The 27283-nt window shown below is 40.1% G+C and overlaps 1 protein-coding gene across 3 annotated transcripts in view; it reads right to left on the bottom strand.

Moving 5' to 3' along the window:
- Positions 1-27283, bottom strand: part of mpp7a (MAGUK p55 scaffold protein 7a) — an 82040-nt gene that overhangs the window by 41014 nt on the left and 13743 nt on the right. For 2 of the 3 annotated variants that reach the window (XM_026292257.1, XM_026292258.1), the window contains exons 2-5: positions 25479-25647; positions 17218-17336; positions 6254-6331; positions 578-658 (exon numbers count right to left, since the gene is read on the bottom strand). In XM_026292257.1, the coding sequence (XP_026148042.1) occupies positions 578-658; positions 6254-6331; positions 17218-17336; positions 25479-25515 (315 nt within the window). In that variant the 5' untranslated portion in view covers positions 25516-25647. Of the gene's footprint in view, positions 1-577; positions 659-6253; positions 6332-17217; positions 17337-22610; positions 22717-25478; positions 25648-27283 lie in introns of those variants that run through there. The other variant, XM_026292256.1, reaches the window with a different exon arrangement.

Genomic DNA, 27283 nt, shown 5'->3' with positions numbered 1-27283 from the left:
TGATTCTGATCAGAACCACCCAGACTCACTAATGTGGACACGAAGGAGCAGCAGCTCTACTCCAAGATCACAAAAACCATGTAATCGAGACAAAATGTTTATTTTGCCACAGTCCGTTTTGCTTATTTGACCTTGTGCTCTGAATGACATGCGCACTTTTGCCCCTGGTGAAGCCTAAACTCACTCAGCTTATGCTGTCAGAGAAGCAAGTCGTGCGTGATACGAAGAAAAGTAATTGAATTACAGATGACAGAACATAGAACCTAATAAACACAAAAGAAAACAGATTTTGACAATGTCAGTGCAGTGGAGAATGTGAAAAGAGGCCTTTATGTTAGTCACAGTTAAAAGCTAAAAAAGTGAACGTAATTAGACAGTTGCCCTTAATTTCCTTGTCAAACTCAGATGCAGCGTCCATGGGCTTGCCCTGACTGTCGAAATAATGCCCGTGTCATTTAAATATGGGGACCACAACACTGGTCTGCCAGTCCACAGGCACTCGATGTTGATGTTAGGACGATAGTGTGATGTGCAGTTATAGTGCTAACTCCATAAAGATGAATTATCACAGTCTCACCTTCACATAGGGCTGGGCCAGTAGTTTAACAAGCTCTTTGATTTCTCCATTGGTGGATTTTGCCTCCAGCTCCTCAGACAGCTAAACAGGAGAAGACACAGATTGTTTGATTATCTACAGCATAATATTTCAGAAGATTCAATCATGCATGCAAATAGGAAACAGAAAAGCTCAGTCTCCTGTTTTTTTATATATATATATATATATATATATATATATATATATATATATATATATATATATACACACACATATATATATATATATAAATCTTTTTCTTTTCTCCTTTTCAACAACACTCCCCTAAATCATCTTGAAATTATACTTGACTTTGCAGTTCTGCCATGAATACCAACAGACAGAAAATTAATTTATAGTTATTTATAGCTCAGTGCCAGATTTCACCTGTTGATATATTAGACATGATCAGGCCATTTAAATTACACTGGAAAAACTGAAAATCTACTTTTACACACATTCAGCTCTGCCACAACAGGTGGGTGTTAACTAATGGGCTTTACCAAAGAAAAATAAATGGTGATAAAGACGACAATGTACAGTTTATTAACCCTAACCCACCCAATGCCTAATATTGAGCCAGTTCTCTTCAATTCAAGAGCCAAAAGGACTGGCTCAGGGCCAGGAAAACTTGTTCTAACTTGGCACCAACTCTGTCTGACCACGTGTGACCTAGTATTTAGAAATATTTATTATGAGCAAATATTGTTAAAATTATTGTTTTTCTGGAAGAAAAAAAGACTGCTGGTCTGAGAGAGGATTTGTGTTCTGTGTGATGTGACAGGAAGACTAAGAGGAGAAAGGGGAGAGATAGAAGAGACTGAAAATATTATATTGGTATTTATTTTATACTTGTGTGATGAGATTACTGTTTTGTTAACTGGTTTGCTAAAGTAGTTTATTGTAGTTAGTTTATTTCCTGATGGACTTGCTATTTATGACTATTCTACATAAAATGTTGTGCCACAATTGGAATTTAGAAGCTGCAGATGCATCTTAGTGGGAGGTACGGTCACAATTTGTCATGTAGCCTGTAAGTGTCACTCTTTGCCACTTTTCTTCTGAATAAATTCTGAAGTCAGTGCAATAAGTTTTCAATGAAAAATCCAAGGTCCGTTCCTCTTGGAAACAGCGTGAGTCATGGCAGCCTCTCTGAGAAGTGGGACTGAGCTGGAGTACATTCATGAATGTCTGGTAGCTGTGAGATGAGTGACTCTGTTTCTAAAGCCCAGGACACGCTCCTCCGTCTGCAGTCTGATTTATGGATGGTCCTGCTGGATGCTGCTGGACTCGGGGTTTGGAGAGGAGCGGTGAACTGTCGCACACAAAGGCCTATTTGTACTGAAATGGGATCAGGAGCCAATGTTGATTACAAAAAAGGACCAGTGGAAATCGCATACTGGGGTGTCTGCACGTGTGTGTGTAGATGAAAGAAGAGATATATGAGTATTTGTCCCACATGTATGTGAACCGCCAGTGCAGCCTTTGAGCACATGTTATACAGTGCAGAGCTGAACTTTCCTGTCACACAGTAAGAATATGAATCCACGTGTCCTTAATATATTCTGTTTATTGCCTTCTCTTCATAATATGCAAATAGCATTATCATTAAAATAATAAATTAAGCATAGAATGGATTTGTTTGATTACTTAGAAAATAAATCCACAGTATGCATCACTGTCAAGTTAATATCTTTGAGTTCTGGACTAAACAGAACATACCTGCCTATAAAAGCTATAAAACTAAGTAATAAAAACAAATCACTGTTGATTTAACAAATCTACAGTGATTTGACTTTGTGACTGTGGATGAAAATGTGACTGGCTACTCTGATTATTCAGTTCAATAAACTGTCAGATGACAAAAAGAAATGAGAAAACTGTCTGTAACTTCTAACAGATATTGTTTACATGTGAAGTGCTGGACCACGTTGGCGCCTCTACTGTCCTCGCACAATAGACGGGCCCGACAGGGAAAGTGCAACGCTCTGGCAGACGATTACTAAGGTTGGAAAAATCTCCAGTCTTTTGACTAACGATCCCAGTGGTGTGAGAATATAGTGTCAGTAAAAGGCAGGGGGCTGAGGAGGAGACTGGGGTTAGAGAGGACAATATGTCAAAGACAGGAACATGTGTTTGTGGCTGGGGGCTTTTGAATATTTTCATCAGTTCCATTTATTAAGGTCAGAGGGCATGACTCAGGGACAAAGGGGAGTTAGAGAAGAAGTAAATAAATAAATAAGTGATGGACATTGAGGTAAATCAAGTCGGTTTCACTTTTTCTGATACAGTATCATCCAACATCTCATCACCTAACTGTTTACAGCAAGGGAGAGAGAGACACGTAAGTAGAGAGAACTGTAAATTTCCAGTCCTTCATACTGTCCCATTAAAGCACCTTGTCCCATAATTCAATGCAGAGAACAGATGGGACATGTTTGACAACACACTCTGGTCTCTACCTTTATCCTTCCCTCTTTGAATCACATTTTCCATCCTCAGACCATCACAAAACGCGAGGGAGGAGGCCGATCTCCTGTGAGACTGTATTTCATTTGTTAAATGTCATGAGAAGTACTCCGGTGTTTTTCTAAGTCTGATCCCAGCATGTTAGTTTGTGCCTTGACTCACAACAGCTAGGAGCCCAGTAGCCTCCTAATATATCAAGCTCCCCTTTAATTTATTTTAGTAAAACTATTACATTTTAATAAAAAATTAACCAAAGCACATTCTGTTTTATCCCTTTCACGTTATGAATAAAATGCACTTGGGCTTCTTTTATTGTTTAATCAATAATATGCTTGATGACTATTGTAAACATTTAACATGGATGTTTATGCTTTTTTTATTAGATTTTACACAGTTATGCATGAAGACGTTTTGTTATAACTATATTTTCTAAGTTTCAGTAACTGTTTTAAAGTCTCACAAGTTAAATGTTGCTTTTCAAATAAGTGAACACATGACTTTCCTTCTGCAAAAATCTAATTTAAACAAAAAGTTTTTATGGGGTCATTCCTGAAAGTCTGACAATCAATGATCTAAGATACAGTTGTGCAAGTTCTTTTATTTAAAACAGCAATAATGACTCAAAATCAAAAGTTCAACATACTGTATAAAATATAGGACTGATCTTATTTAATGTGTGTGAGTCACAAGAATAAAAAGATGTTAATAGTTAAAAATGCAAATGTAGTTTACAGCTTTAAAGCTTTGATTAATTTTTGCTTTTATGTGTATCATGAATTTGTGTATTAGCTGCTGGGTCTTTCTTTACTAGAGCTGAATAGAAGATACAGTGGGAAATAAAATGTTCAGTCTGAAAAGGTTGTCTGTAGTGTCGGCTTTAAGTGTGCAAATACAGGACCAAAGCAATGTGAGTGCAGCCACAATAAAATGCCATATTTTTGAATCTTAAATGTTTAAATAACCAGCCTCTATGTCACATTCCTATGGTCCCTTTAAGTTACATTTTTAAGATTATGACGGTTCCTCGAGTCATAACTGGCAGCACAGTAAAAACTACCTGACATTTACAGTATAAGGGCTCGTCTCTATCTCCCTCTCTGTGTCTCCGTCTCTTTCCCAGTGCTCTCTGATGGCACCCAGTGGTCTGTCACAGCAAAAGCAGGTGTTTGGGTGCATATACACATACAGATGTTAGGAAGATGGCCAGAAAGAGAAGAACTGGGTGAGCCACCAAGACATACAGTGGACAATACACAGGCATTCAGCTTATTGTTGACGTTACGAGTTTGGATTGAGCTTAAACAAGAGCTTGTTCATTTGTAAGATTGTTCTGAACCTTTTTGAATAATAAAACTGGCAGTCACCTGCTGTCTATGCGAGACGGTGCAGCAAGGAGCTGACGGGGGTTGAAGTGTCATTTTATGTTAACCAGCAAATTAAGCCATTATAACCAAGAACCTAACACCCAAAATAAATTCCATCTCACTGCAGACTGCACTACGGTCATCAGCAACCACTTCAAAAGCGTCGTCCATTTGGAGCAGTGACACGGGTGAAAAACAATCTGCTTTAGAAATGCACTGCAACGCTGACAGTTGGGGCTTTTTCTTTTTTTTTTGACCGTCCAGAGAAGGGGTACTTAGGACTGCGGTGTGCTGCGAGACGCTTTGATACTCCATCTCTGGGCTTTATCCTGTTACCTGATAATCCCAGCGAGATGCTTTGCGGGGTATACCAGGAAACATAAATTCTAAAGCCTGCAATTTGACAAAAAGTATGTGGAACAAAATATGAAAGGAGAAAGGAAGCTGGTGACTTCTGAAAGTCTCTTGAAAAGTTTATGGATTCTGTCCACAACCTGGAAAGACAAAGAGACGCGATGCTTCACTCTTTCTTGGCTCTTAGTCGATTGTTGTCCTAATGTTATCTGGTTGGCACTGTCCTTCACCAAAAATAAGTTCAGAGCAGAACAACAGAAAGAAAATACAGATTTTTGCAAGATCAAGCTCAGCCACTCAGGATTGCTAGGGATTCCTAAGTTGTTTTGAGAGTCGTGTCCTCTGTATTGGTGTGTGTGTGTGCCTTTCCAGGGTGGAGAAACAAGACAAGCTTTCTTTTGTGATCGTCTCACGACTCTCTGGACTCCCCTCCTCTATCTTTATCTAACCAGAACTGACTTTTTGGATTTTCAGCCCCTGCTTCTCTCATCTTTGCCTTGACTCAGGACTAATTAGGATGATGTATGGCTGCGGGCTCTTTAGAAAGAGTGGAACTGCTAAAGGATCTTTGATTACATTAAACAGAGCTGGGGATTTCAAACAAAACCACACACCAGTAAAAGGCCTTTTTCTCCTCTCAGATCGCCATGCTGGGTTGATTTTTGCGTTTACACAGGTGTGTGTGTGTGTGTGTGTGTTGCCTACATGTGACTATGAGCAGATCATTGAATGCTTATGTGCACACTTGAATCTCAATAAATACTGCAGATGAACAATATCAAATTATGTCATAGATCTCTCTCAGCTGAAGCAGAGTAGGAGTACCAACGGAGAAAAACCATCATGAGTGGACCTGTTGGAATTACTGCCCGTGGTTCCTCCATCCCTGTGCCTTTCAAATCCCGTCAACTGAAGGCTTTGTCTTTTCCCATTTCTACTCTTCGGTTGTTTAGCTCTGTTGTTGTCATTTGCTCATAAGGGATTTGTCGGGTTTTGTTTCTGTTTTTACGTAAACTGCCCTGAGATGATTGTATTGTGATTTGGTGCTACACAAATAAAATCTATTTAGCAGCCATTGGCAATGCAGTGATGTTCTGAATCTCCAAACTCTAGTTTATCTGTACAAGAAAGAAGTCTCTTTGTGCACCTTGTGCTTGTTAGCTGAAACTAGCCTCACTCGAGTCTTTTTCTCGATGATTACAGAGCTGTAATCTGTCGCTGTATACAACCACCTGTTGTGTATAACTTCCATATCCACACAAACTAACTTCACCTGTGAAGGGGCCAGCTGGGTTTTACTCAAACAACTATTCTTCTATTGTCATACTAAATGTGTCCAGCTCTCCTCTGCTTTCAGTAATGTTGGTATGCATCCTCTTTTTTTTTTTTTTAATCCATCAATAGGTGCAACCAAATGCACAGAAGCCTTCCTTCAAAATAAAAAATAAATCAATACATCAATAAAACTTACTTCACAGGCCAGAGCTGCAGCGCTGTCCAGGATCGGGACAGGTTTACTCTTGTCATAGTGCTGAAGTCGTTCATGGATCTGAAAGAACAGATTGCGTTCATTAGTAAGCAAGAAAAAAAAATAGAGCAAAGGGGTCAACACTGGACTGCAGATGTGTCAGAAGTGACTTCATCCAAAAACCCACGTGCACAACTACAAGCACGTAAGTATAAAAACATGTAGAGTCTCGTTCTATGCACTCACACTACATCAAAATGATGCAACCACACTTTCAAAGCACACACTCAGATCTTTCATGAGTCCCCGCACAACAGACTGCTTCTGAGTATTCCTCCTAGCTCGGCCACTGTACAAACAATCCAGTTTTCCACCATGCATTTGATATGCCCTGGTGGCTTGGTGAGAATTCCAAATCATTTCAACAGTCTGGTTAAATTAGCTAAACATTTCCTTATCAGCCTCAACGCTGCAACTGCACAATGTTGAGAGACAAACCTGTATCTCTGGAGAGTTACTAAAATGGAAAGTAGGCCCGTCTCATGCGTTAACGTTTACTCATTTACACACAGAAAAACACTTCATCACTCAAAAACTGACGTGTGGAACAGAGATGGAATAACTTATACACACGGACTCACGCTTATGCGCAAACACACAGTTACACACCAGTGCTGCAGCCTACGCACAGACACACAGAGAAACACTACAACTATCCCATATGTGATTTAAGAGCAGCTGCGCAGGAATGTGTTGACAGCCTACAGGCTGCTGTCAGGTCCCATCAGAGAACAGACAGGACAACTATCCTCCCAGCAGCCACTCCTGATTCCCTCCTCAGCCCAGCATGGTGAAGGGGAGCCATGGGTCTGACTGATTGCTCGGCCCCGGGCCCGAAGATGCAGCTGGATGTCCCAGAAAACATTCCAGCGCGACGGTGAAACAGAAGGCCTTCTGGCTGTGAAGAGAGTGACAGAGAAGGCCCGGGGGCAGCTATATGTCTGTACAGCCAAGTCCACACATCTGGGAGCTTACGCACTCGTATGTAAACGCACAGATGGAGCGGTGACAACAGAGAATCAGTCAGTAGGACAGAAAATGACAAGCAAAGCAGTTTGTTTGCTGTCACACTGTGAGCAGCTACAGATGCTGTGCACAATTAAAACATCTGTTTTAAGACTTACACACACACAAAACATGTTTTTAGCTAGACAGCATTCTGCAGTACAAATACTGTAAATGCTTGCTGAAGGGAGCTGAATGACGTGAGGATCACAGGATAGGATCTGTTCCTCCTAATCACACATCCCTATCACAAAAGTTGTTGATGCTGTGATTTGCAAAAAAAGACATGGAATATGTGTACACAGATTCAGGTCTTTGCTGTCACCTGCATCTTATAACTAAATTATAAATGTCTTGGCCCCTCAGTGCCAATCAAAAGTCCATTTAAACTGTAGGTCTTACACAAGTTGCCATTACAATTTGACTTATTTGCACAGTCTCCAGAGCTAAATCATGGCCTGTTAGAACTGTCTCTTGGCTAACAGAGCAGCCATGTTTCAAGTTCAGCTTAGATGCTCAAATCCCTGTGTAATGCTGACATTACTCAACTATTAAACATGATGCATTAGGCATGTCATGGAGGAAATCTGTAGGTCTGAGGGAGGCAGACGGTCTCTCAGCCCAGCTGTAGAGTGCTAAAAGCTGTCACATCAGGGCCCCAGAACAATATACCCAGAATATGAAGCTGTGAAGACAAATGGTCGACAGTAAGCAGAACAGTAGGTCTGCAATTACCTGGACACGTGCAAGAGGTTGCTCAAAAGTAAGGCTGGAGACAGAAGATGGGTTTCCATCTACAAGTTTTTATGCTTATTTCCAATCTGTGGAAATAAACTACAGACTGTTAAATGCCAAAATGTGACAAAGGAAACAAAATACATTGCTAATGATGTAATGTATTGTCTGGAGGTGGCGCTCAGCTTACACTCACGTACAGCACCCTGCACATGCACAGACAAAATAAGTGTGTGCTATAAATTGATTATCGTGTGTGGTTCGTGTGTCACTTTTTTTGGGATACGATGATTGTAGATCAATCAAAACGATTAATTACGATCAATCACCAGCCGTGCTGTGAAAATGTCTCCAGTGTGTACAGATAAAACTGCATTTGATCATGAAAAATGACTGTGTACATTCTGTTGGAGATTGGTTCAGCTGCATTAGTGTAAAATGTGGTTTTAGAGGCAAATCACATGTGAAGGATACTAAGGAACAGCCCTGAGCTCTTACAGTGGGTTAGGTTTGTGCAGTGGCAGATCCAGAAATTTTTACAAGGCAGCAAGAGGGCATTATATATATATATATATATATATATATATATATATATATAGATATATATAGAGATATATATAGAGATATATATAGAGATATATATAGAGATATATATAGAGATATATATATATATAGTAGTATATTATAGTATAGTATAAAGTATAAAGTATATATATATACAGTGGGTACGGAAAGTATTCAGACCCCTTTAAACTTTTCACTCTTTGTGTCATTGCAGCCATTTGCCAAAATCAAAAAAGTTCATTTTATTTCTCATTAATGTACACTCAGCACCCCATCTTGACAGAAAAAAACAGAAATGTAGAAATTTTTGCAAATTTATTAAAAAAGAAACACTGAAATATCACATCGTCATAAGTATTCAGACCCTTTGCAGTGACACTCATATTTAACTCACATGCTGTCCATTTCTTCTGAGATGGTTCTGCTCCTTCATTGGAGTCCAGCTGTGTTTAATTAAACTGATTGGACTTGATTAGGAAAGGCACACACCTGTCTACATAAGACCTTACAGCTCACAGTGCATGTCAGAGCAAATGAGAATCATGAGGTCGAAGGAACTGCCCAAGGAGCTCAGAGTCAGAATTGTGGCAAGGCACAGATCTGGCCAAGGTTACAAAAGAATTTCTGCAGGACTCAAGGTTCCTAAGAGCACAGTGGCCTCCATAATCCTCAAAGGGAAAAAGTTTGGGACGACCAGAACTCTTCCTGGACCTGGCCGTCCAGCCAAACTGAGCAATCGTGGGAGAAGAGCCTTGGTGAGAGAGGTAAAGAAGAACCCAAAGATCACTGTGGCTGAGCTCCAGAGATGCAGTAGGGAGATGGGAGAAAGTTCCACAAAGTCAACTATCACTGCAGCCCTCCACCAGTCGGGGCTTTATGGCAGAGGGGCCCAACGGAAGCCTCTCCTCAGTGCAACACACATGAAAGCCTGCATAGAGTTTGCCAAAAAACACATGAAGGACTCCCAGACTATGAGAAATAAGATTCTCTGGTCTGATGAGACCAAGATTGAACTTTTTGGCGTTAATTCTAAGCGGTATGTGTGGAGAAAACCAGGCACTGCTCATCACCTGCCCAATACAATCCCTACAGTGAAACATGGTGGTGGGAGCATCATGTTGTGGGGGTGTTTTTCAACTGCAGGGACAGGACGACTGGTTGCAATTGAAGGAAAGATGAATGTGGCCAAGTACAGAGATATCCTGGAAGAAAACCTCTTCCAGAGTGCTCAGGACCTCAGACTGGGCCGAAGGTTCACCTTTCAACAGGACAATGACCCTAAGCACACAGCTAAAATAACAAAGGAGTGGCTTCGGAACAACTCTGTGACCGTTCTTGACTGACCCAGCCAGAGCCCTGACCTAAACCCTATTGAGCATCTCTGGAGAGACCTGAAAATGGCTGTCCACCAACGTTCACCATCCAACCTGACAGAATTGGAGAGGATCTGCAAGGAAGAATGGCGGAGGATCCCCAAATCCAGGTGTGAAAAACTTGTTGCATCATTCCCAAGAAGACTCATGGCTGTACTAGCTCAAAAGGGTGCTTCTACTCAATACTGAGCACAGGGTCTGAATACTTATGACCATGTGATATTTCAGTTTTTCTTTTTTAATAAATTTGCAAAAATTTCTACATTTCTGTTTTTTTCTGTCAAGATGGGGTGCTGAGTGTACATTAATGAGAAATAAAATGAACTTTTTTGATTTTGGCAAATGGCTGCAATGACACAAAGAGTGAAAAATTTGAAGGGGTCTGAATACTTTCCGTACCCACTGTATATAGAGATATATATATATATATATATATATATCTAGAGATATATATATATCTAGAGATATATATATATATCTCTAGATATATATATATATAACTAGAGATATATATATATCTAGAGATATGTATATATATATAGATATATAGATATATATAGATATATATATAGATATATAGATATATATATAGATATATAGATATATATATAGATATATAGATATATATATAGATATCTATATATACATATCTCTAGATAGAGATATATATATATATATATATATATCTATATATACATATCTCTAGATAGAGATATATATATATATATATATCTATATATACATATCTCTATATATATATATATATATATATATACACATATCTCTAGATATATATATATAGATATATATATATATACATATCTCTAGATATATATATATATAGATATATATATATATATAGCACATTTATTCTTTAGTCTTCTGCAGATTTTATAAAGGGGTGGAAACTGTTATTATCTGTAAAGCGCCAAGATTTGTGTATTTTTAAACCATTTTGCCCCACCTGCTCCCAGTGCACAGCGAACCCTAGATTTGGATAATTTATCTGTACGTTTGCGCATCCACAAACAGGCTAATAGGTTTTTGTGACACCTGATGGCAAAAAGAGGAGCTGCACATTGGATTTTTTTTTTTTTTTGCCTGGTGCAGAATTAAAGATGCGCTTCATTCCTGACACAACACCCACCTTCACAAATGGGTGAAAATGCGTGCGCTGTGAGGTCGCTTCAAAATTTGAAAATGTGAACTATGAAAGTCAACGACTTAATTTTAGTGTGTTTGAACTGAACTTTGAGCCACTGGCTGTCAGCGTGTTACATGTTTTATGGCATCAAATTTAAGAAATTAGCACATTTCCTGGAAATTTTCATTCTCATCTGTTTAATTTCACATAACCACATCACATTTGAATAACTATTCTCTACTATTCATGAAGTTCCAACAACTCCACCCAGTGCTCTGACTCCTCTGTCTGTTCTTCTACAGTAGAGGCCGTAAAAGGACAGGCAGGCAGCTCCAGTTACTTCATCTGTGTTGATCATCTTTGTAAGAAAACAGATGAAAATATATGAGAGGTTGCCAGAGTCTTCAGTACTCCAACATACCACACTCCTAGTGACATCTGCTTAGGTAGTTGTTGCTCTACCACCTCGACTTACTTATTTAGTGTGGAATTTCTCTGCTACTAAGTGAGCAAATGTAAGATTGAAATGCTTTTCTACAGTTCACTTTCCAAGTGTCTGTCCATGACGCAGTAATGGATTTTAAAGCCATTACCCTGCTTTTTGCAAGGCACATTCCCTTTCACCGTGGTCAGGCAGCAGTACTCCAGGCAAACAACAATAGTGACCTGGTGGGATTTAAAAAAAAAACAAAACAAAAACAAAAACACTGGATTGCTCAAATGCAACTCCGGGACACATGGGCTAATAAACGGATGGGACTCTGAAGCTTCTCTGATTCTATGGAAAACAGGACTGAATCAAAATGCTCAAAACTCTTTAAGGCAGGGAATGAATGAAAGTGAGGCGTCTCTGAGCTTAAAGAAAAAACATGCTACAAAAGGAGCAGGATGTGTCCAGAAATAACCAATGGGTTTACAAATACACATGGATATGCAAGAGGAGAAAAAATTAAATGAAGATGGATGAGAACAGAAAAAAAAAAAAACATCCACATAGCTACATCTTCTTAAGCCATTAGCTCCAACCACTGCAAAGGATTACAGGGTGCTGCAAAGTGTGAAAAGCCTTTAGTAATAACACTCAGTGAACCAAACTGTATCTGAAAAATAACAACCTTTGACTGTCAACATGAAGGTATAGCAGAGGAAAACAATCGTGCCTTACAAACACTAACCCAGACACATGGCACCAAGCAAGTCTGGCAGCGAAAGAGGAAGAGAGCGTGCAAGAGAGGGAAAGCTTGATAGATGGAGAGGTGCTGATGGAAGGGGGAGAGGTCTGGAGATCACAGGGCTGGATACTGTTTCTCTTTCTGAGTCATGCAAAGAGGCTCTTTGGTTAATTTAGACTGCCCAGAAAACTTCACATCAGACAATCTTTCCCCTGCTCCTGATTTTAGAAATCTACCCGCTGCAGTGGATGCAGTATCAGGCCTCTGTTAATACACCCAGTTCACTCTTCTTGCCTGATCCAGAACACCTTGGTAGACCAGACCAAGCTAAAAAGCTGGGAAGGGGAGACTACAGACAGACGAGCATTGTTGCAAATGGACTCCTGTCAGATGATATGTTTACTCTAAAATTATAAGGAGAAAGGCCCCAATTTGTGTTTTTTCTCTTCTTGCAGCGGGTTAGTCTTGGTTTAGCTTGGCATGATGCCATCAGATCCTGGTCGTTTTTGCTGTAGTTTGGGAAACGTACCAATCTTACTAAGTAAAACTTTATGCCAACCACAATGACATTTAGTCCTGTCCTATCAAGAAGTGAATACAAAGCATTTTAGCATCCAGTCAGCACTGACATTAGAGGACACAAGGGCAGGTATTTAAAAAAAAAAACAAAAAAAAAAAAGGTCCTGATGTCCCCCCCAAAAAAAAAATACCATTCAGGTCGTAGTTTCTGGCATTTCTGAAAATGTGTCCGCATTTGACAGTATTTGGAAATGACATGAATGTTTTAAGTGCCTGTAGGAGTTTTGAAGTCCGATTTATTTAAACTTACAATTTTAATTAGAAATATATACAACACACTAGCAACAATAATTGAAAGGTCCGCCAAGGACTTCAGACACTTTCTGTAACAACCACTTTCTGAAAAGGCGAATTGGTAGAGCTCCCATCCTTCTCGAGGATGTTAGGCATGTTTGATGTCAGTAAGTTTTCCTTACTGCAGCCCGTCTGCTGTACTGAAGAATTTCACTCCTCCTTGCCCCCGTCTATTCACAGTATATGTTTTCAATGAAGCAGGTTTGTTTTTGGATTGTACATGAATTTGGAAGTGGTTTAATAAACACCTGCCTTCGAATCTCAATTTTCTGAAAGAGCATTTTCCAGCAATAGCTTGAAGAATAATAATTTCTTTTTAAGGAACAAAAGCTCCTTTCTTTTGCAGGTATTTCCCCTCCTGTTGAGGTAATAGGGAGCAGCACCAAGGTATTCTGTGGACTGTGAAAAAGATAAGATCACTGCACACAAAGGACAACTTTTGTAGTTGACTGACATTATAGAGTGAATCATAAACCTAAATACCTAGAGCTGGACAAAGTTATTCATGGGATACCAACTCCTGCACTCTAGGAACTCAGTTTGATTTGTCTAGAAATGAACTCATGTGTCAGAAACAGTCTGAACTTTCCACTCGGGTATATATGTCAGCTTCAGGATCTTACGGACAAACTGGCAGGCCCACATTATTACTGCTATGTAACAACACTTCAAGCGCCAAGCATATTAGCAAATAACAGAAGCAGAATTTAGGGGGAAACTGACTGACCACAAAGTGAGAGATCGTGGGGCCTAGCTAAAGGCCTGCTGACAGAAACTTGGTCTTATATGATAGCCCCACCTGAAGCAGGTGGAAACTCAATATTGTATTATATTTCCTGTGGCTTTTCTACAGAGCAGGAACTTGGCAATGGAAAAGTAAGTGTGGCAGATTTTACAGAGGCACACTTGAGTTACTCCCTTTAATTGAAAAGAGGAGATCTGTCTGTGTCGTTTTAGCTATGCTAGCTATACATGCCAGCAGCCTCATTACATGTCAGCTCCAATGTACTGATGAAAAACCTGCAAAATGAGGTGAACCTGGGAGCCCTGGACTGTGCTGAAAGACAACATTAGAAAATATTTGTTTCATCTTATGTCATCAATGACATAATCAAATTAGGATGGACATGAATTGTCCCTACCATTTTAAGAGTGCATGGTATTAAAAAAACCACTAAGTCTGGTTTAAGTCTGAATTCTCTCTTCTTTCTTGTCTTTTTTTGTATCTCTGACACATCCTCTGGGCCTTCTCCCTCCACCCAGACAGACTGACCAGTAACTGAGGATCCGTTATTACGCAGGTAAGGCCTAAGTGTTTCCATATGAGCGACCTGAGCTGTGGAGTCTGTCAGATTAACATGACGTGTGTGTTTTCTCACTGCTATTTAGCCTTTCCCAAAGTATCCCCCTCACAGCCTTGGGGAATCAAAGGTGGGGTTTTAGAGGAAGGGGACAATTAAGGGTTTTTTAAATGATGTGCTACTGAAGTTAACCATGTGCACTTGAACGTTGCATCTGAGTGTCGGTCTCAATGGTTGAACCAGCCCCGTATGATTCAAAGTCTGCTCATTTGGCTCACTAGCTGACAGGTTGGCTCACATTATAGTACCAAGTAGAAAGCAGAGGAAACATATAGTTCCGCCTGTCTAGAGCAGGGTGGTTTCCACTTACGTCTCCATGTTAACAATAAGCAATGCTAAATCAGTTCATGTTCTCTCCAATACAAAGAAAAGGAAAACAGGTAGTACAAGCTCTTTCTGGCAACAATAAGGTTCCTCGATGTTATGCTGACGCATTTGATCATTTAATTTCATAGGAAGTGTATTGTTTGGGATTGAGAATTGAATTGAGTGATACTTGTGACATGGGTCGAGTGAAAGCTTCTCAGTTATTAGTTGGAACATGAAGAAAATATGATGTTCATAGTGATAGTCACATTATCACCAGGTTCAACTTTCATGATCTCCCTGTCTGTCTGGTTCGTGTTTCAGAGACAGTTTATGCCATTACCACTCATATGGTGAGGACATTCACCAAAGTGTTCCAGATATTCCTCCCTAGATGCTTTCTCCAGTTCCACCTCAGGTAGCCCACTGTACTCCAAGGCCAGTTCTGGTTCTGTACCAAACTGTCCTCCCAGTTTAACATGCCTGAAGTATCTCCAAAGGGAGACAACCGTGGACAGCTGAGTTGTCTGAACAACCTTTTAGTGCAAAGGAACAGCAGTTCCAGCTCGGTTGCTTGCACCCTAATTCAAATCTGATTCCGTCGGTCACTATACAAAGCTTAAAGTAGATCCAGAACTTTTCCTTCATGCTTAGATTCTTCTGTAGTCCTTACGGTGCACCTGATGGAGATAACTGTAGAGGGAAATTATCTACTTTGTTGACAAGTTCTAGCAATTAGTGCAAAGCATGACATACCCAAGGGAAATAGCCTGAGAGGTTATGGCACTCTTGTCTGAACAGCACTGAAACTCTTCTTTTCTGAGTTGCATTTGAAAGATTAGCAAGATATAATCAGGGGTGGTTTGAGGGCTAGGTGAAATCTGGGAACTCCACCCTTGTGCCTGGCTAAATATCACAGAAACATAATGCCACCTTCATTAGCACCATTCTATCTGCTACATACTATGCAGTGTTTTCTTTGGGGCCAGAAAGAAAGAGAGTCTGAACATGCACAGGCCCTGCCCATCATTATCCATGGTCAAGATGCCTTATTCTTTGGCCATCCATAACAATCCACGAATCAACCGAAACCCTTCTGGTTTCCTCCAGTCTCGACATCAGGGTTTTGCTTCAGCATCTGAGGTATGCCATAACTAAGGGAATTTTACACACTCATACTGGCAAGTTATAACCCTAGATCCTGAACAAACACGCTTACACAGTACAGATTTCTGTAAAGAAGCTTTTCTCTTTCAAGCATCTCTGTGCAAAGTGATTCTGGCTGCAGAGAATGAGGGCTCACCAAAGGGGGGAATATTTATTTACTTGCACAAAAAAAAAAAAAAAAAATCAATGTTGGACATCTTTTCAAATTGGAGAGCATATACAAGGCATACAATGCTAACAGGGGACACCGGAGGTTTAATATTATAACTCCGCACTGTACTTTAAGTCAACTCTCTCAAATTACTGTTTTATAGCGTACTTTTCCTCCGTCATTCCTAAGAAACATCAACGTACGGTTGATTGGCAGGGAGTCTGCAGGCAGAGTGTCAGGTGTCAATCCAGATAATTTACATGTGAAAAGTGAACAGAGTACAAGGCGGAATCAAATTAGCTGTAATGAAGTGAAAACGTACTTCTTATTAAATAAAAAGTGTTGATTTGTTTTCAACTTGAACTGTTTCATTTATAAGAAAACATTTCAAGCTTTCTAGCCATATAATTCTTATTTTTATGAGCCAAGTATTCGCTGAGATTCTGGTTGTTTTATTTACGTGTCTGTGAAGAGAGATGACAAACAGAAAAGACCGAGAGCGCACCCTGTCGGCTTTCTTTATTTTACAAAAGCACATTGTTTTGTTGTTATTATGAGGGTATACAAATAAAACTAGACCCTTTACAGATTTGAATGATATATTGCTTTTATCTGTACGATCAAAACTGACGGAATAATTTTGTTTTTTTGTTAATAGTTTGTTTCGGCGTTATCAGGAGAAGATGCCACAAAACGTTTGTCGACCCCTGGGAGTTAAGAGACAGAGGATAAGACTTTCTCCTGCCCCACATGAGGAAGGATGTGAATGTAAACTCAGGTAAGGCAGAATATTTCCTGATTCCAGATCCAATGTGAAAATTCATATTACATGTGTACATTTAGATGGATGACTGAATGAATTTTAAACTTTTATTCTACTGAACATATCAACAGAACTGTATTTGTTAATGAATTAGTGAGATTACTCATAGAATTTAAATATTCATATAGTACTGCGACTGGTATTAAAATCTGAAAAATTAAAAGAAAAAATAATTTAAAAACATGAGAGTTAGGTTTCGTGCTATGAAAGAAAGAGGTGCGTTTTTGTTTTACCTTGACCAGTGAGTGGAGGCTCCTCTCTCCAAACATGTCTTGGAGGAAGGTGTTGTCTTCTGGGCAGCTGACATGGGGGTGCAGCTGGGAGGGCAGAGCCGCCAGCAGTTCATACAGACCTGAAGAGGGGAAGAAGAAACAGATGGTTTTAACGGCTCTAGGACTTATGAATGCCTGGATGTACGAGTACACATATAAACAGATGTGCATACACTTGTAGTTTAATCATAAACAAAACATTTGCACACAAACAGAGAGACACACACAACAAACGTGTGTTAACATATTCATAAATGACTACACTATGAGGGCTACAGTGGCTCAGATGCACCAATTTAAAAGATATACACACAAATAAACACATCTGAAATGGCTTCGAGTTAGATTCAACAGAAAAAGAAACTTTCTAAGACCGCTCTTCTTCTTTTCACTGGCAGCAAAAGGAAACACAAGAGCAATGAAGCATTAGTCCCTGACCTCACTATTGTCCTAGCCCTTTCTGCAGTTTCAGAAACAACTCCAAAAACTCCAACTAAAAATACCACTTTTTAAATCAGCTGCAAAGATTAATATGAACCTTCTTTTTACAAATAAACAGATGGCACATGCCTCAGGAGGTTTTCCATCCACGTCCCTGCCTGTAAACAATCAAACCTGACTAAAGTGTAAAGTGTGTTTGCTAAATACTTTTTTTTGAAGCACGCAGAGGGGCTTCTGTCACTTTAGCGTTTTTAAATACAGAAAGCTTAAATGAAATGAACTTTTAAGGAAGGTGAACAGGCTTACGTACAAATAATGCCATGAACACACAAAGACAACAGACTTCTGCTTTTATACACAACGTAAGCAAAATTTGTTAGTGAAAGGAAACAGACTAGATGGATCTGCATGATCATAGCTGACTGAGAAGCTCCTCAGAACAACACATGCTCAAAACTGGTAAGGCCTTTTGGGCTCTACTAACCCAGCTTATTAAATGACTGAATATTTCAAAACACTTTAAAGAGAACCAGACTGGGGAACTGATGGTTTCAAGATTAGGGAGGTGAAGGCCTGAGAGGGAGAAAGCACAAAACCAGTAAGTGAGTGGGGATCTTTCCAAAGATAACAAAGTACTTGAGCAAAACTGATGGAGAGTAGCAGCAGATACGTGCTTATTCTGGTCGTCAGCGTGGCCATGATCCTCTAAACCAGAAGATACATTAAAGGTGAGGCACATAAAGAGCAGTAAGGCTGGGTTACATGTATCAAAGGCATCTTTACCAATTCAGACAGTGCCACTGTGCTTGAAAGCCTTTGAAATAACACTGAGGAACACATTCAAGGCAGAACCACTGAAAGTCAAAAACCTGAGCAGCTTTGTTACCTCTCCGAGCACGTCTTTTATTAGATGAAAGAGCAACAGAGAATAGAGAAGAACAGAGAGAAAATAAGCTTCACAGACACAACTGCAGTAATTCATATCTGAGAATGATTGATCGAAAACAATGGTTGACGTTGGCTGGATGAGCTGACTGAACTGGCAGGCGGGCTGTTTAGACCAAGTGTATGCTGGAAGTTCAGGACGTTTGGCTGGAAAGCCATGGCTGACTAAATCAGCTCACGTCATGTGCTGCCGCTGGCCAATTAGATGGATGGAGTGTCATCTGCCACTCTCGGCCCTCTGCTTTCCATTTGGAGGTGATTTGAGGTTTGACTCGCTGAGACTTTTGCACGACACACAAGATATATCAAAATGATATTCCTGTTCTTCAGCGCACTGCACTGCCTGCAATGTTAGTGCCTTGTATCTTACTGCTGCAAAGGTTCAGTGGTAAAGAAAGAAGCATAACAAAGGAGATAAAAAGCCACTGAACATAACAGATTTTACACAAAACATATGCACACCAATTTTACTGTAACCACAGTGGTTTTACTCAAGCTTGGTGTGTGATATTTTGTCTTTGCTATGCAATCATCTGATGCCTGGTTCTGTGGTTCTCATCACCAGAAACTTTCTACCACTTTAGCTAAGACAGGTCTGCTTGTGAGCCACTGCCCTCCTCCATCATTTACAAGCTGAAGTCCCAACAGAACATCTCACATAATATATTTTTTTTAAAAGATTTGAAGAGACAGAAGTCAGGATGAGGTGAGGGAAAGGAAAGACATGAGAGTGGGGGGAAGATATATGGTAATGTCATTACTAATGGCAGTCCTGAGATACTGGTAGGAGGGGATGAGTGGAACAAGGGAAGGGGAGAATGAGAGTCCCAAAGCATTATTTCTCCCAGGTGTGAAGTCACTCCTCCTGTCTACACTCACAGTGATTCAACTTTTTATTCTTTCTGACAACAGCTCTTCACTGTCCATGTTGGAAAGACCTAAACAGACTCATTGGAGGATTTATGGAAAGAACATCAATTCCTTTAGCTGATTAGTGATAACAACTTAAGGGGAAAAATAGGTTTAAGACAAGCTGCCACTGTATTTGCCTTCTGGAGTCACTGTGTCAGACTGAACCCCATGACCCTGAGAAAACAAAAGGCTTCAGACAACAACAGAAAGAGCTGTACAGGAGCCAAGAGCTAAACAGAGACTCTGCAAAGCTGAAATTAAATATGAGATTGTATAGCTGTACAAGTGAAGAGGAGAAACTGAGGCAGAACGAGAAGAAATGAACCAAAAACAACAGTAGCGGTAAAATCATGGTGTGAGGACACTAACAAAAGTGGAGAGAGAAACAAATCCAGGGTCATATCTCTGGACACATGTATAGTTCTACAAACATCCAAAACACTCAGTGACAGAAAATGTGAGCACGGGAAGAAAAGAAAAAAAGAAACCAGACTGCACCAACTCTTAACCACTAAGGGGTGGACCAACTTGGTTCTTGCAGGGCTGGTCTGGCTTTATTTGATTTGTTTTGGCCGGACTATTCTGGACCCTCTCGTGTGGCAACTGTGTGTAGCGGACCTGGCAGTGTCTTGTAGCGGACCACTATGTTCTGTTGTGGCCAGTGCCGAAGCAGCCCAGCCCAAACCAGCATGTGATGTTGCACAGAATGACCTAAAGAGTCTTCAGAGAGCCCAGGCCCTCCAAAGCTTCCCACATGGAGGAAGTGACCACTTAAACTGCCAAAGAGCACTTCCACTCTCACGCCAACACCTCCACAGAGGTTACAGAAAATCACAGTCTTTTTCACAGAAATAAAACTCCAAGATAATGAAACGCAGTAAATATCATTGGACACAGGTCAACAACCTCAGGGGTTTTTCTAGAGCAGTGAAAAATGATTAGATTATAAGGAGCAAGCTCACAACAGAGGTTGTAAAATATTCCACTTACCATGACATTAAATCTACAACACACTGAGGGCACATGTCGGCCTGTATGGACCTAACTTCTACCCTTTAATCCTGAATTACATAGAGAAAGACAAAGTCTATGTCTGCTGTACACTTCACTCTCTCCTAGGTGCTGAACGTCTATTTAATCTTCCTCAGTTATCATATAAAAACACTAGTCCTGTTATTGTGGAAAACTTCTTAAGAATTTTAAGCTGTGAAAAAAGAAATGACCTGTATACGTAGAGAGAAGTGCTGCTGCAATTATGGAAAAAAAATTATAATCAAGATTATTTTGGTTAATATTAAAATCAATCACGATTACACTGACTTTGGCAACACGCTACATTTAAAAAAAAACAATCTTCTTTACTGTGTTTTGGATCAATGTCAGTTTCCAGAAAAAGGAATTGGTTCTATCTTTTTTGTTTTGTTTTGTTTTTTTGCTGAACCGCTGCTGCTGCTCTCTTTCTTCCATTTTCACTCACACTGCTTTTTAAATAGCACCAGATATCATGCACAAGTTGCCTCATTGATTTTATGCTACAGAAGCGGCAAAAGTGTGGAACTAATCAGGTTTTCTTGTTTACATTGATCGTTTGGTGCTGAAATGAAAATTTGATTAATTTCACAACCCTATCAGACAGACCAATAACAAAATGTCAAACACATGCAGCTTCCAAGATTATTAAAAAAAATAATAATAACACTGAGTCTGTAAAATGTAGCATTCACCAAGATTAGATTACCAAGATAGTGCCTTTCACAGCGTCCTGGAGCCTTTCAGAGGGATAAATACTTTCTAACTACTGCAGAACACACAGCACAGCGCCCTTCATTTTCTAAGACCATATTTCAAACACTGAGAAGTGGTGGCAAACAGGGGAGGCAGCAAGGGTGTATAGCCTTCACCTCCTTATTCGATCTTTAAAAAAAAAAAAAGAGTTGGAGTAAGAGAAGGAGTAAGGACCAAAACAAAAGTGAAGAGAAGATCTGAAACATAGATCTTATATAGTGACATAAGTGACAGCTAAATGAAAGTCTGTGCACAGACAGAAGAAGAGGAACGTTTAAGACCGAGATGAGAGGGAACACCATGAAAGGACAATTGTTTAAGTGATGATGATTCCTGCGTTTTATGCAAACATGTTTTCATTCGAAGGGAGAAAGTCTAGACAGAGTGTGGGCGGAAAGACATATTAACCTGACTCAGGTGCCAAATGAAAGGAAAAGTTGCAGGAAGGAAGGAAAAGCAATGTTTCTACTTTGGATATATCAAAAGTAGACCAGGGAAGGGCAGGATCATACATAAGGCTCTTCTCCAAAATCATCCTCAATCATATTTCAATGCCATTGTCTCTGAATAACTGCATCGCTGGGAGAGAAACAAATATGAATACTTTGTAAGATAGTAGTGATAGTCATTGAAAAATGACTTCAAGTACCATGGGCCAGTCAAGGTGCAATCACCCATCACCAAATCATGCTTTATGCAGGGAAGTATAAAGACTCCAGCATGTAGGACCTTATAACAGTTGCATGTCAGAGCTAACAGAATGTACTCAGTTTCATCTTATTTAAAACACACCATTAAATGACCTATTTTAGGTGCCTCACCTGGAGCCTCTGATGAGGCTAAAAGAACAGTTCTAACCAATATACAGTCTGTATTCAGTGACAAACGACAAACAAGTAAGGACAGTGTGGAAGCACCTGCAGCAGGGCTGAAGAGACTGAAGCAACACATGGCATACAAGGGAAACCAGAGTTAGAAAAGTTAATATGGAGAAAAGATGAAACACTCTGGGAAGACAAAAAGACAGCCAGACAGAGACGGTGTCGTCGTTAAGAAAATTAAACAAAGTGCCGGTCTACTGTTTGCCAGGAGAGAAGGTCCTCAAGTCTTTGGGAAGGTTTGGCAGTGGCAACCAGAACTTCTCTTTCCCTGCTGAAATGTAAGTGGCCCAATTTGAAATGGCTAAGCTTAGGTTCTTTCTAACAGTGTAGACAAAACACAGAAGCCACAACAAACTAGCCAGATCCAAATGACCTGCCACCTCTACTTACTGTGGCAATGAAACAGCAGCAGAGTTTCTGGAAAAGGCCTGCATGTTCTGTCCAAAGCCACGGCCATTTTCTGCCCACCAGTGACCAATTTACTCCCTGGAGGATGTCATCTTAAAAAGAGAAACACTTATTCATATTCAACCAAATAAAAGTCTGCCTCAGTCAATAGAATCTGTTTCTTTACATCTGCTCCCTTTAGCTGCTTATACTTTTTGTATCACTATTATTAATATTATCATTATTATTATTATTATTATTGTAAAATGACATGGGGATTTTAGTTTTGCTGAACAGGAAACTGGGAGTTCAAATGGTAACAAATCCTTATATTGCAGTACAGATCCAGCTCCTGGCCAAGGACCACAAAAAAAGGCTGAAAGCTCCCAGAGGAACTCCTCCCTATCCCTCCAAGAACAAAGTCCTCCCCAGTGTCTCCAACAAGTTGCCAAGACCAGATGCTCAGGATCATTGAAATCAGGATGGAAAATTTTACTGTTAACCTTTATAAGACGAAAACAATATGGCTATATTCTTATCTCACTGCTAAACTTATTGTTTCTGTGTCCGTTTGTTCTACACAAGAGTCTGAGAACGTTGGATTAATGCAGTGAAGTCACAGATAGCTTTATCATGGAAACATCTGCATGTAACTAAGTACCCAGTATCACTATACAGCCACAGCCTTCTCCAATAAGGGGATATGGAGAAAATACGACGGCTGGAATCGCTCATCTATGGCTCCACACACATGCAGGGTAGCATATCTGGTAAAAGAGTTCTCCTATCAAAAGATTTCCATGTGTAGTCGCCCACCTCCTCCAGGGCTGTGCATGGATAAACCACACTTATGTCTGAATGCTGTCGGAGCCCTTCTCTGTACATAAACACGTGTCACCTGGGCATGGAGGCATCACTTATTGGATACCTTATGATGCTGGTAGATACAGACAAGCGACAAATTAATGGGGACAACCTGAAACCTTGACCTGTGGCCGGGTCCAGAATCTCTGATACCACATCAGAGATTTTGGAGGGCATTTCGCTTGCGTGGCTTGGAACTACTTGTTCCCTAAATCGAATCAAAGTCCTGCTGAGCGATCACCTTGACGGCAGCAGCTGGAGGGCAGTTGCAAAGCTTTACTGCTGCCGCCGTGCACGGCGTTCAGGTTAATTGACTTATTGTCTAAACGTCTCTGTGTGGAGAAGGCTTCCTTTTATCCATCATGTTAAATGTTTCCACAGTTAAACGCTCATTTTCTGTCTCTTCTTGGCTGCCTTGTTAGAATGTGAATTAATGTGTGTTTGTGAATGAAGAACAGCAGCCAACAACAGGTCACACCACGACCTCACAAAGCATGGGGAAGGGTTCTTTGAATGTTGGAGAACAGAGAGAAGGGCTTAGAAACAATTTGCCACGAGTAGGGCTAGCATTTCCAACTAAAACCATGTCATTAATCTACTTCCAAAGAACTTATAAAGAGGCACATAGTAAAATGAGTCCACAGTAACCAAGTAATCCAGCACAGTCACTCCCCCTGGTCATAATTTAAGGCCAGTTTTATGAGATTTTATTGTTGGGTCTGCTGTTGATGCTGCAGATGGCTGATTGATACAGAATAGAAGATTATGTTGCGGCTACATCTCTAATTATTGGCAACCAATACATTGGAAGGCAAAGACTTGGGATATAAACCCACATTCTCTTCACTTTTTCTTTTCTCTTCTCTTTAATTCAGATGATTCTGGACTCTGGATCCCATTCCTACTTAGGGAAACCGTCCTTTCATTTTCAGCATAGAGTGCTAATAATACAACTTTGACTTTTCATAATTAAATCTGATCTAAATCAATTCTCAAATCAACTTTTATTCTTGATCATCTGTTTTACTGACATTTCTTTGCACATCTTGTTTACCTGCACGACTACTTCACAGGATCATAATGGACAAGCAGGAAGACCTTACATGTTTTATTTGGAAACCTGACTCCTTGCCAGTAATTGCCCAAAATGACTCTAATCCTAATTGATGGTCTGGCGTTCTACTTTGTCTGCACACATTTCTAGTATAACAGGAGCTACAATAACACACACACACACACACACACACACACACACACACACACACACACACACACACACACACACACACACACACACACACACACACACACACACACACACACACACACACACACACACACACACACACACACACACACACACACACACACACACACACACACAATGCATCAGAGCCGGATTTAATGCGTCTCCTTTTGAGCTTGTTGGGTTGATCCCCTGCAAAGTGTGTGCATGTTTGAATGTATGTGTATCTTCAGGATAGTGAAGATACTATTCCTGAAGAGGAACGTGGTGTGTGTGTGTGTATATATTTATATATATATATATATATATATATATATATATATATATATATATATAAAAATTGCAGTGTACTGTGAAACTGCTGATGTTGAGCAGTGTGTTTTTAATGATGCAAGAAACAAAATGAAGTCAAAGTGAACTTTGTTTAATTTTCCAATAAATGTGTCTTTCGATGCCCAAACAGCTAAAAAGTCTACTATAGCTGAAAAAATAGTTTTACAAGGCAGAACTCAGCATGAGCAAGAAGAACTCGCTTGTAATTTGAAAAAATAAATTCAGGCACCATTCGAAATGGGAAGTCTATTCCAAAAAAACAATGTTGTATATTCATTCTCAAACTAGGATCCCAATTGGTGCATTCCTTCATTACTGCATGTGCACTAAAGATTGGCATAATGGACAAATTTGTGCTTTTTTTTTTTACTAAGTTTATGCATAAAATCCTGCATTACAGATAATATCTTTGGCTTAGGGATTCATACCTGGCTCATGACCAGCTCCGGTGGCCAGGGCAGGCATAGCTCCTGATGGCTGTTTCCTGGTTCCCCACAGGCTGTGGAAAATGGCAATGGGGCGTCAGAGTAGTGCACTTCTTGGTAGCCTTCCCCAGGGACCAGCTGAATCTGAGAACAGGCTTTATTCCATAGAACCCTGCAAGAGACCAAGATTTTATTGCCTACTTGTCAAATGAGAAAATGGCCACATGCACGTGTGTGCCAGTCAACTACTGTCCTGTGTGCGTGCTTATGTTTCCGTATGTGTTATGGGATCTCAGAGCCTGTTGCCATGGATATGAATATCTAACACACTCGCAAATATGTAGTTTTGTGTAGTTAACAGCTGACGATGAATGACTCACTGAGTCAGTGTGTTTGTTGACAGTATGTTCACAGTTCACTCTGGGTCCTTACAACCCAGGACTTTTTCCTGTTGAACATCCTGCTTTGTACTTGAACCAAAATACATATGCACTGAGACACAAATACAACACACACACACACGGACATGCAAACACTTCTATCCCAGACTTTATTCAGCATCCAGCAGAATCAAGAGAAACGTTATCCACCGACAGACCAAATGTAACACACCTATGAAAAATCAAACAGGCATGAAAGGGCAACACGACATAAATACTAGTGCCCGACTGAAAATATATGGAGCAGGAACAGGAAGAGAGTGGATGACGAACACAAATAAAATTTAGCGCTGCACACTGGACATACACAACAGCATAAAGTCAGTATGTACAGTACAGTACAGTTATGGTAATACATACTAATCTGAACCTAGACAATGAAAGGACTTTATTTTAGTTACATATGAAACAATTAACAGCAAAATGCATTTTAATTTCACCTTCCATACAAATATCAAGACCATGGAGGAAAATTTGTGATTTACGACATCAGGCTATTTAAATAAAAGGTGATTTTAATTACACCTGCATTACTTTCGTACTAAAGTGCAGTTTGCTTAGACTCGATTTAGACATACCAAATTAAATACAGATTAGAAACAGCTCCACAGCTGGATCATATCTGGTGTATTGTGGTTTGCAAAGTAGGTACAAACTTGTCAGAACTTCAGCTGTGTTTGTTTCATCCTCGAGTGGTCTGGTCCTGTCGACAGCCCTAGCAAATGCAGTTACAGCAGGACAGATAGTAAGTTGACTTCTGTACGGGTCACTCCACCCTAACCTTGACTCGGTCGAGTCTTGAACGTTTATTATCCACACCTCCACAGCCCCACATCTGTTCAATGTATACTATATTTATCACAATCTCTCAACTAGAAACCCTAAGAGGCCACTGCATCCACATCAGTACTGCTTTATCCAAGAAAGGGAGAATGATTAAGGTTTGAGCCTTGAGCTCTTTACAATATGTACAGTAACTTAATGGTCCATTATATATCAGCTCCCACGCCATGGCCCAATCAAGCTCAGTTATAAAACATAGGCCCTTGAGGTCCTGTTAGCATTACACTTTACTGGAAGAAAACACTCAGAGTAAACACCAGCAGTCCCTGCGTTGTTGACAAGTGTTAACTGGCTCAGTGGGGACATTAAATCACAATAAATTAAAACCATGTGGTGACACCTAGACCCTTTCAACCCATTAGGACACGTGTTTAGGTATTATGTGCCATTATCTGATCAGTTCAAGTCTAAAGTGGCATGGCTTCATGTCCACCTCAAATATTTTTGCTGTAAAGAATGTCATACAGTATCGCCACAGTGAGAGCTGCACAGGAGTAAATAGCATCCTGCCTCACGAGTGCACAA

Source organism: Mastacembelus armatus, chromosome 20, assembly GCF_900324485.2.
Source record: "Mastacembelus armatus chromosome 20, fMasArm1.2, whole genome shotgun sequence".
Taxonomy (NCBI): Eukaryota; Metazoa; Chordata; class Actinopteri; order Synbranchiformes; family Mastacembelidae; genus Mastacembelus; species Mastacembelus armatus.
Note: the sequence above shows the minus strand (reverse complement) of the source record. Positions and strands in the feature narration are given on the sequence as shown.